The sequence below is a fragment of the Cherax quadricarinatus genome, unplaced genomic scaffold, assembly GCF_038502225.1.
Source record: "Cherax quadricarinatus isolate ZL_2023a unplaced genomic scaffold, ASM3850222v1 Contig1126, whole genome shotgun sequence".
NCBI classification, from domain to species: Eukaryota; Metazoa; Arthropoda; class Malacostraca; order Decapoda; family Parastacidae; genus Cherax; species Cherax quadricarinatus.
This window is the reverse complement of record NW_027196152.1, coordinates 52,203-63,803: the sequence shown is the minus strand read 5'-3', so window position 1 is coordinate 63,803 and position 11,601 is coordinate 52,203. Positions and strand designations below refer to the sequence as shown.

At 42.2% G+C, this 11,601-nt stretch overlaps 1 protein-coding gene across 1 annotated transcript; it reads left to right on the top strand.

Annotated features, from left to right (window-relative positions):
• Positions 1-3,636: 3,636 nt before the first annotated feature.
• On the top strand, positions 3,637-10,956 carry SP555 (SPRY domain-containing SOCS box protein SP555). The gene is made up of 2 exons (XM_070080863.1): positions 3,637-3,849; positions 9,049-10,956. Exon 2 carries the CDS (start codon positions 9,077-9,079, stop codon positions 9,863-9,865), a length of 789 nt encoding a protein of 262 aa, XP_069936964.1. The 5' UTR covers positions 3,637-3,849; positions 9,049-9,076; the 3' UTR covers positions 9,866-10,956.
• Positions 10,957-11,601: the final 645 nt, after the last annotated feature.

The following is an 11,601-nucleotide window of genomic DNA, read 5'->3' as shown; positions in this document are numbered from 1 at the left end:
CTTTATTTGTTCACCACAAATTATTTTAGTCCCTTTTATATTGTCTCCTTTATTTTAGCTTTAAAAAACTACCTTAGCTCATTATTTTTACATTTGTTAAATAATTCAGGTGCTATTTTTTTAGCTTTAGAATATTTACTTTGTTTTTTACTTAATTCTAACTATAGATTCACTACAAATCTTATGATTACAAGCATTGATCCTGATACCAACCTCTTATTTAATGACTTAAATGATTCAAACAGTTACTGTAATTACTACACAGCAGAACAATCAAAGGCACTTCTCAGAGCCAACAACAACATAACTATCTTTAACTACAATATCAGATCTTTAAGCAAGCATTACGATGACCTCCTAGCATTACTAAATTCCTTGCATGCCAATATGTCCATCATTACACTAACTGAAACCTGGCTAAAGCCTGATACTACAGATGTCTATGCCATTCCTGGTTACACAGCCATACACAACTGTAGGCCAGACCAACAAGGGGGTGGCACAGCTATATACTACTCAGACCAACTAGAATGTATCACTAATACTTGCACAAGGGATGAACATGGGGAATATATAATAGCTAAATTCAAATCCAAATACCTACAAAAACCTCTCACAGTGATAAACATCTACAGAGTTCCACAATCAAACATTAGCCAATTTAGTCAAAACCTAGGAAGTATGATAACTGATGCACGCATGAACAAAGATCACTTACTACTCTCAGGTGACTTCAATATAAATCTCCTGCAAGACCAGGACCCACACGTTACTGAATTCACAAACACAATGAGTAACTGCATGTTGCTACCAACAGTAACAAAACCTACAAGAGTTACAGAGACTAGTGTTTCCCTACTTGACCACATCTGGACCAACACCATATCCCCTTTAAAATCAGGCATAATTACAGATAATACCACAGACCACTACCCTACTTTCCTCATAACAACTCTTGGTAAAATACCCCAAGACACTACTAAAGTCACCTTCAGACTTCACAATGAGGCAGCCATTAATAACTTCACAACAGCAGTAACAAACATTGACTGGCACACTGAGCTAGAAATCTATACAGATATTGACGAATGTTTTAATAATTTTCTAAAAAAGACCCAATACCTCTATAACAAGCACTGCCCTAAAAAAACTAAACAGATGACAGCTAAGAGACTGAACAGTCCCTGGCTAACACCCAGCATTCTCAAATCCATAAATACAAAACACCGATATGAAAAACAGTACAGAATGGGTCACATAACCAGAGACCAAACAAAACGTTACTCGTCAATCCTAACCAGCCTGATAAGAAGGGCAAAAAAATTGTATTATGAGAACAGATTATCCAACTTACGAGGTGATATAAAAAAGACCTGGAAGACCCTATCAGAAATTCTGGGAACAAAAAAGATATCACGAAATAGCGAAATAAAATTAGCAAAATCAGATGAACCCCAACTCCCACCAACAGAAACAGCAAACAGACTCAATGATTTCTTCTCCACTATAGGTCAAAACCTTGCCAATAAAATCCCAAGCTCAGATACCCCACCAAATGACTACCTCACTGGCAACTACCCGAACACACTGTTCCTAGCTCCGACTAACCCATACGAAGTCTCCCTTATTATCAACGCACTGAAAAACAAGGCAGGAGATTTAAATACCTTACCACCCTTTATATACAAAAAAGCGTCACAAGTACTATCACCAATCATTGCAACACTCTTTAACAAATCCATTGAATCCTCCACCTTCCCTACAGTTCTCAAAATAGCAAGGGTCACCCCGATCCATAAAGGAGGAGACCAAACAGAGTTGAATAACTATAGGCCAATATCCAATTTACACCCTCTCTCAAAAATCTTCGAAAAATTAATTCATAAACGAATCTACTCCTACCTCATCTCCCAAAACATTCTCAACCCCTGCCAATTTGGATTCAGGCCTAATAAAAATACTAATGATGCTATTATACACATGCTAGAACATATATACACTGCAATAGAGAAAAAAGAAGTCCCACTGGGGATCTTCATTGACTTACGTAAAGCTTTTGATACAGTTGACCATGACTTGCTCCACGTAAAATTGTCACACTATGGTATTAGAGGGCACTCCCTCAACTACCTCAAGTCTTACCTCAGCAACAGAAGCCAATATGTGTACGCAAATGGGGCAAGCTCTTCCGCACAACCAATTACAGTTGGTGTCCCACAGGGAAGTGTCCTTGGCCCTCTTCTCTTTCTCCTATACATAAATGACCTACCAAATGCTTCGCAATTACTCAAACCCACACTTTTTGCAGATGACACTACATACGTCTTCTCTCACCCGAGCCCAGTCACGCTAGCCAATACTGTAAACACCGAATTACAGAAAATATCTACCTGGATGAGGACTAACAAACTTACACTAAACATTGACAAAACCTACTTCATTCAGTTTGGTAACAGAGCTACAGATGTACCTCTTAACATAACGATAAACGGATCACCTATCACAAAGCTAACAGAGGGAAAATTCTTAGGAATCCACCTCGATAATAGACTCAAATTTCATACACATATACAACAAATTTCTAAGAAAATTTCCAAGACTGTAGGCATACTATCGAAGATACGGTACTATGTTCCACAGTCAGCCCTCCTGGCCCTTTATCACTCTCTTATTTACCCCTATCTCACCTATGGAATTTGTGCATGGGGCTCAACAACAATTAACCATCTCAGACCACTAATTACCCAACAAAAGGCTGCAGTTAGAATGATAACAAATTCTCACTACAGGCAACACACTCCACCAATATTCAAAACACTCAACCTACTCACCATACAAAACATCCATACTTATTATTGCACCTATTACATACATAGAACACTTAACTCTGATATTAACCCTCCCCTCAAACATCTCCTTGCCAACCTCAACAGAACACATGACCATAACACAAGGCACAGATCACTCTTTGATGTTCCTCGTGTCCATCTCACGCTATGCAAAAACTCAATGCACATAAAAGGCCCTAAAATCTGGAATTCATTACCTGTAAATATAAAAGAAACACTACCTGTTTATAAATTCAAGTCTCTTCTCAAAGATCACTTACTCACTCAAAACCAAATAAATACTGAATAACTGAACCTTATAAATTGTATATCCTATATGTTACTCACAATTATATCACACAAATGTTAAACCTAGGACCCAATCTAACTTTGGCAGCCAGCAGCAACAGCCTGGTTGATCAGGCTCTGATCCACCAGGAGGCCTGGTCACAGACCGGGCCGCGGGGGCGTTGACCCCCGGAACTCTCTCCAGGTAAACTCCAGGTAAAACCTAACAGATTATTTTTTTAAATACACTACCTAACAGAATACTCCATTCGACTGAATGTACAGCAATGCAAGCAACCATATGACCTGTCTTTGTAATACTCATTTGTGCTTTATAGTTATCTGTTTACAATAATGTTTTATCACTGATTTCATCATTGCTTAGTTAATCTTAAGTTAATTTTAAGCCAGCCCGTAATGCTATGCATATAAGTGGCTTTGGCATGCTGCTCTTACCTGTATTTTTTTGTACCTCTGTATGTATGCTAAAATTTCTAAATAAATAAATAAATAACGTCCAGGACAACCCGGGAGCTGGACTCTGCTGCTGCTGCGTCTCACTCTTTATTGATGCCTTCGTCAGTGATCATTGTTCATGAGTCATAAGCTGCCAGTGAATCCATGAGTTACGTTAGTGACAACGAGGGGAAAGTGAGACAGAGAGTTGTCGTCACCTGTGAGTGTGGTAACTGTTCCATGTCAACACCAGCACACCAGCAGCAGCAGGATCAAGGTGGGTGGTGCCAAGTATCATCCTCCCACAACCATCAGTATTTTTCTATTTTATTGATATGTTTGGGTAAATTCTGGCCTACCAGATATGTAGTGTGGGAGGTGAAACAATGGCGGAAACTGCAAAGCTGAACAACAACAACAACAACAACAACAACAACACAGTAGTATTAACATTCCTGAATTAATCAATACTTTAAAAATTATATGAATATTTTGTATATGCCTCTGTGTATGAAGTGAGGGAAGTTATGTGTCAACAACAACTGGTGATTACCGACTGCATCTCAACATTTACCTAACAATAATGTAACATTACACACTATTAACCTATCTCAGATTATCCATATAGATCTTTGTATACCTGCGTTTCTTTAAATATTTCTGTAATTATGACACGCACACGCACACACACACACATACACATACACACACACACACACACACACACACACACACACACACACACACACACACACACACACACACACACACACACACACGGTTGAAATACTCGGAAGAGTACAAAAGGGTGTTCCTAGACAGAGACAGAACACAAACAGAACGACAGCAGCTGAGGGAGAGGACAAAAAAGCGAAAGGAGCTAGGAAAGGAGACAAGGATGGAACCAGCAGAGGTCAGTCAGAGCAGAACAGAGCAGCAAGGGCAAGCACACACACAACTATCCTCAGAACCCCACAGCCTATCACACCATCCCAACACACACTACAATCCATACCCACAGCTTCCACCCAACACCCAGCTATAGAATCCCACAGTATGCTGCCAGGTCTCCCACCCACACAGGCCCCCCAAACCACAGTGTTGGAAAGGAAACTGAAGGTATGGTACACAAACGCTGATGGAATAATAAATAAGTGGGAGGAGTGGCACGAAAGAGTCAAAGAGGCATCACCGGACATCATAGCTCTCACAGAAACCAAGCTTACAGGTATGATAACAGATGCCATCTTTCCAGCGGGAACACTTCACTCTGGAGGTCCCAAGGTGGTAATTGCAGTGATGTATAACCCACCAAAGAACAGCAGGAGGCCAAGGCAAGAGTATGACGAGAGCAATAGAGCGATGGTTGACACACTGGCTGCAGTGGCCAGAAGAGCTCATGCATGCAGGGCAAAGCTACTGATCATGGGTGACTTTAACCACAAGGAGATCGATTGGGAGAACTTGGAGCCACATGGGGGCCAAGATACATGGAGGGCTAAGATGATGGAGGTGGTACTGGAAAACTTCATGTACCAACACGTAAGGGACACTACAAGAGAGAGAGGAGAGGATGAACCAGCAAGACTGGACTTAGTATTCACCTTGAGTAGTGCAGATATTGAGGACATCACATATGAAAGACCCCTTGGGGCCAGCGATCATGTGGTTTTAAGCTTCGAATACACAGTAGAGCTACAAGTGGAGGGGGAAGCGAGAAAGGGGACTACAAGGGAATGAGGAACTTTCTGAACGGGGTTCAGTGGGACAGAGAACTGGCAGGGAAGCCAGTTAATGAGATGATGGAATATGTAGCAACAATGTGCAAGGAGGCTGAGGAGAGGTTTGTACCCAAGGGTAACAGGAATAATGAAAAAACCAGGATGAGCTCATGGTTCACCCAAAGGTGCAGGGAGGCAAAAACCAAGTGTGCTAGGGAATGGAAGAAATACAGAAGGCAAAGGACCCAGGAGAATAAAGAGAGCAGTCGTAGAGCCAGAAACGAATATGCACATATAAGAAGGGAGGCCCAACGACAATATGAAAACGACAAGAGATTTAAAGAAGTGTTCACAGAGGAGACAGAAGGGGCGCCAGAAAGACGGAGAGGTGGGGCACACCACCAAGTGCTGGACACAGTACACACAACCGAGGAAGAAGTGAAGAGGCTTCTGAGTGAGCTAGATACCTCAAAGGCAATGGGGCTGGATAACATCTCCCCCTGGGTCCTGAGAGAGGAAGCAGAGGTGCTATGTGTACCCCTAACAATATTCAATACATCTATCGAAATGGAGATTGCCTGAGGCATGGAAGACAGCAAATGTAGTCCCAATCTTTAAAAAAGGAGTCAGACATGAAGCACTAAACTACAGACCAGTGTCACTGACATGTATAGTATGCAAAATCATGGAGAAGATTATTAGGAGAAGAGTGGTGGAACACCTAGAAAGGAATGATCTCATCAACAGCAGCCAACATGGTTTCAGGGACGGAAAATCCTGTGTCACAAACCTACTGGAGTTCAATGACATGGTGACAGCAGTAAGACAAGAGAGAGAGGGGTGGGTGGATTGCATTTTCTTGGACTGCAAGAAGGCGTTTGACACAGTTCCACACAAGAGATTAGTGCAAAAACTGGAGGACCAAGCAGGGATAACAGGGAAGGCACTACAATGGTTCAAGGAATACTTGTCAGGAAGACAGTAGTGAGTCATGGTACGTGGCGAGGTGTCAGAGTGGGCACCTGTGACCAGCAGGGTCCCACAGGGGTCAGTCCTAGGACCAGTGCTGTTTCTGGTATTTGTGAACGACATGACGGAAGGAATAGACTCCGAGGTGTCCCTGTTTGCAGATGACGTGAAGTTGATGAGAAGAATTCGTTCGACTGAAGACCAGGCAGAACTACAAAGGGATCTGGACAGGCTGCAGACCTGGTCCAGCAATTGGCTCCTGGAGTTCAACCCCACAAAGTGCAAAGTCATGAAGATTGGGGAAGGGCAAAGAAGACAGCAGACACAGTATAGTCTAGGTGGCCAAAGACTGCAAACCTCACTCAAGGAAAAAGATCTTGGGGTGAGTATAACACCAGGCACATCTCCTGAAGCGCACATCAACCAAATAATGGCTGCAACATATGGGCACATAGCAAACCTCAGAACAGCATTCTGAGATCTTAATAAGGAATCGTTCAGGACCCTGTACACCGTGTACGTTAGGCCCATATTGGAGTATGCGGCACCAGTTTGAAACCAACACCTAGCCAAGCACGTAAAGAAACTAGAGAAAGTGCAAAGGTTTGAAACAAGACTAGTCCCAGAGCTAAGAGGTATGTCCTACGAGGAGAGGTTAAGGGAAATCAACCTGACGACACTGGAGGACAGGAGAGATAGGGGGGACATGATAACGACATACAAAATACTGAGAGGAATTGACAAGGTGGACAAAGACAGGATGTTCCAGAGATTGGACACAGTAACAAGGGGACACAGTTGGAAGTTGAAGACACAGATGAACCACAGGGATGTTAGGAAGTATTTCTTCAGCCACAGAGTAGTCAGGAAGTGGAATAGTTTGGGAAGCGATGTAGTGGAGGTATGATAAAGCAGAGTATGCGGCACCAGTTTGGAACTCACACCTAGCCAAGCACGTCATGAAATTAGAGAAAGTGCAAAGGTTTGCAACAAGACTAGTCCCAGAGCTAAGGGGTATGTCCTACGAGGAGAGGTTAAGGGAAATCGACCTGACGACACTGGAGGACAGGAGAGATAGGGGAGATGTGATAACGATATATAAAATACTGAGATGAATTGACAAGGTGGACAGAGAAAGAATGTTCCAGAGATAGGACTCAGCAACAAGGGGACCCAATTGGAAGTTGAAGACAGATGAATCACAGGGATGTTAGGAAGTATTTCTTCAGTCACAGAGTAGTCAGGAAGTGGAATAGTTTGGGAAGTGATGTAGTGGAGGCAGGATCCATTCATATCTTTAAGCAGAGGTATGATAAAGCTCATGGTTCAGGGAGAGTGACCCAGTAGCAGCCAGTGAAGAGGCAGGGCCAGGAGCTATGACTCGACCCCTGCAACCACAACTATGTGAGTACAACTAGATAAGTACACACACACACACACACACACACACACACACCAGTGAAGAGGCGAAGCCAGGAGCTATGAATCGACCCCTGCAACCACAACTTGGTGAGTACACACACACACGGAAAGTGTAGTAGTGGAGGCAGGTATTCAAACAGGAGGAGGCTGAGCTTAATCCTCGAGTATACATCTGTCACGAGTGTCCTCGCAACATGAAACAAGCCTAGTTCACTAGGCTCATGTTTGTAGGATCGATGGCCCAGATGGTAGGGTGACATGTACATTGTGTGGCCTCTTGAGGCGGGATACTGTGTTGTGGGGTCGAATCCTGTCCTGCCGCAGTTTGATAAACGATATTACATAATATATATATATATATATATATATATATATATATATATATATATATATATATATATATATATATATATATATATATATATATTCACAAGTCGGCCGTCTCCCACCTAGGCAGGGTGACCCAAAAAGAAAGAAAATCCCCAAAACGAAAATACTTTCATCATTCAACACTTTCACCTCACTCATACATAATCACTGTTTTTACAGAGGCGCCCAGATACAACAGCTTAGAAGCATGTATAAAGATATAATATAAAAAGTGACTTGAAATAATATAATAAACTCCATTCTTCGCCCACTGAACTGCCACTCGCTGGATGTTTTGTTTTTACACCATTCCCTGTAAACTTTATACAGACTGTTCTGCATGAAAATCCCAAGAGATCAGCAGTTTCTGAGATACTCAAACCACCCCGTCTGCCACCAACAAGTCATTCCACGGTCAAAGTCACTTAGATCGCATTTCCCATTTTGATATTTGGTCTGAAGAAAAACTGAACTGCTTGACCATGTCTGCATGCTTTTAGGCAGTGAGGTGCTGCTATGAAATTGGTTGATTATATATTTTCATTAACGAGTAGGTGTATAGGTTTAGAAAAACACGTGAGCGAACACTAAGACATATTTATTAGAAAATGTTTCGGTCCTGGGATCTTGATCACAAGGTCCCAGGACCGAAACGTTTACTAATAAATATGCCCAAGTGTTGGCTCACGTGTCTTTCTAAACCAATTTGTCGGTATCTATTACCAAGGTTTATACCAGGTATATAGGTGTACCTGATAAGCGGCCACTGAGTGTATCCACACAGTAGACCAATTTTGGGATTATATTAATCTTTGGTGGTGAACCCTTGTGTGCCAATAAGCGTCAAGTTTATGAACAGATAGCGAAATTACGATCTGTTTAAGGTAAACTTTTATTATTATTATTATTATTATTATTCAAAATTCACCAATACCAAGTTTATTTGATATGAGGTTCTGTATGCTGGAGAATAATGTAGTGCCTTATGTCGACAGGTGTGATGCGGTGAAGGTTGTGTCTGCCATGACACAGGGTGACCATGACATACTACCTCAAGCACTGCCAAGTGACTCTATACGAGAGTCTCCCCGCCCGCTAGAACACGGTTGTGACGCCTGGTGGCACTGGAGTCACTCTCACAAGAGCCCAGAAGTCCTCTTGTATGCTCGTACCGCACTTTTCCATCCCAACTGGTCACATGGTACTGCGGCAGTGAGGGGCTCTCAAGAAATTAATGGGGGACTTCACTACTGGGAAGTGCAGGTTTCTCAGCGACTCTTTGGTACAGCAGTGATGTTTGGGGTGTGCACGGAGTCTGCAAGACTGCACGCTGACAGTTTTGTCAGCTTGGTGGGGGAGGACCAGTTTGGTTGGGGACTTTCCCACAAGGGGTTGATATGGCACAAAGGGCAAGGGCGTCACTACACTAAACCGTTCCAGGAGAACCGTGCCACCACCATCGGTGTCTTATTTGACGGTGAGCGAGGCACTCTGGGCTTCTACAAGGATGCTCAGTGGTTGGGTGTAGCCTTTACTGGCCTCAACACCGTCACCGAGCCACTCTACCCTGTGATCGCCTCCACCGCTGCCAAGACTAAACTCACACTGGGTGCTACCAAGCGCGGGTGGGCAGGTCTTCAGGACCGTGCCCGCCACGCCCTCCTGGCTGCCCTGCCACAGCCACAGCTCCTCTACACACTGCCACTGCCCCCTGCCCTCCATCACTACTTGGAGGATGACCTGCCACCCTCCACCATCAGTGCCCACAAGACACTGCTTTCCACAGACACTGAACACATCCTGCCATCCTGATGAACGCCACCACAAGGAATGGGTGCGAAGTCGATCGCCTCAATAACACGTCATACTCAAACAAAACAAGGAAGAGTATAGAGTGCATAATAAAGCTAACTCAAACTAGTGTGAAGTAACATTTAGTGTTGTAAAGGCTTAGCTATAAGAAAATCCAGCGTTGATGTGATATGTGAACATTAGAGCAAAGAACATGAATAATAGAATACATGTAGCAGTATGCACAACAAGAAAATATTGCGTGTCCGTAGCTTATATATAAATATGTATGAAAAATATCCTAATGAAAAAAAAGAAAGCGCTCAGGTGTTTCTGTTAATAACAAACACCTGAGCGCTTTCGTGAGTTGACATAAACAAACATCTTCGGAAAAACTTGCCGCTATGCAGGGAACCCCTCACTGGTTTGTTCTGTTATTTTTTCATTGTGGCAGTTTAGATACGCGTTTTATATTTTTTTTCGTGAGGACTTGTATAGACACAAACGAATTATCCTGGAGCCATAATTTATAAAACATATATTCACAAACAAGCCACACCGTCCTGGGTTAATTTACAGACAAAATATATTCTGGGTATAAAAATTTAGTCCTTGCCTAGAAGCAAAATAATATCTTCAGTGAACGGCTAACAGTCTTATTATTGTCTCTTCTACGACTCTGCACACACTTGTGTAATCAACTCTGGTTTGTGGCGCAGGAACTGAGACTCAACCCCCAGAAACACAACCCGGTGAATATAAACGCACAAGGAGATAAGACAGAAGAGTATGTGAGTATTGCGTCACTCTTCGGCACTGATAATTTCCAGTTATTAGATAAAGCTTTGGTCATGTGACCTAGATCAGGTGGAGGAACAAGTTACTGCTTGACAACGAGGGATGTTACAACATTAGGTTTCCAGTAGCCTTATAATTCGTTCAAACTGGGTCGTTATGCAACTGTAGCTGAGGCGAAGCTATTGTTATTGCACAAGCAATTATTCTCCATATAATGAAAGCAGCTTTCCAATTAACACTATGGTTATAATTCTTAATGTGTTGGAAAACTGGTGACACGCCTTGTGTACGTTAAACATACCTAAGTTTGGTTACTCTAGTGATTTGATTTGTACCTGCTGTCCTGTACTCACATACATGTGGTTACAGGAGTCGAGTCATAGATCCTGGTTCCGCCCAGGATGTGTTTGTCTCACATTCCAAAACAAACATTTGTCGCTAAGTTATCTCTGAATGAAATAAATATAAACGCACAGTTCTCAGGCTTGGGTCAAATTTCTGTGTAAGACCTAGTCTCTGTAAAAAGCGGAACATGTAAATATCTTTTTTTATTTGTAAAGATATCTTGAGTCCAATGAACTTCCAGTATAGTGTTAATTATTAATGTAGAGAAATGTGATCTGATGAACACAAAACATGATATTGTGTGCCCTACCACGTGTAACAAGTTCACGACTGTCCAAAACTCTTACCTATCCAGTTATTGGCTAAACTCAATAATGCTCAACCTGACTGAAAAAAAAATGGTGCTCACATGTCTGTAAAACCAAAATTGATAGATCAATAGATAGTAGGCTTCTTTCAATAAGGATAAGTGTAGGCTATACTACAAACATGACTAATTCCATAAAAGGAAAACATGTATATGTATATATAGAGAGAGATGTGAAATGCTTAACAAGTCGCAAACAGGCGAAATTATTTACAAACATTGTCTCTACACCCACAGCAGGACTCGA

Bases quoted from the DNA above. Each gene is read 5' to 3' on its own strand.
- SP555 (XM_070080863.1), top strand. From the start codon at position 9,077: ATGACACAGGGTGACCATGACATACTACCTCAAGCACTGCCAAGTGAC.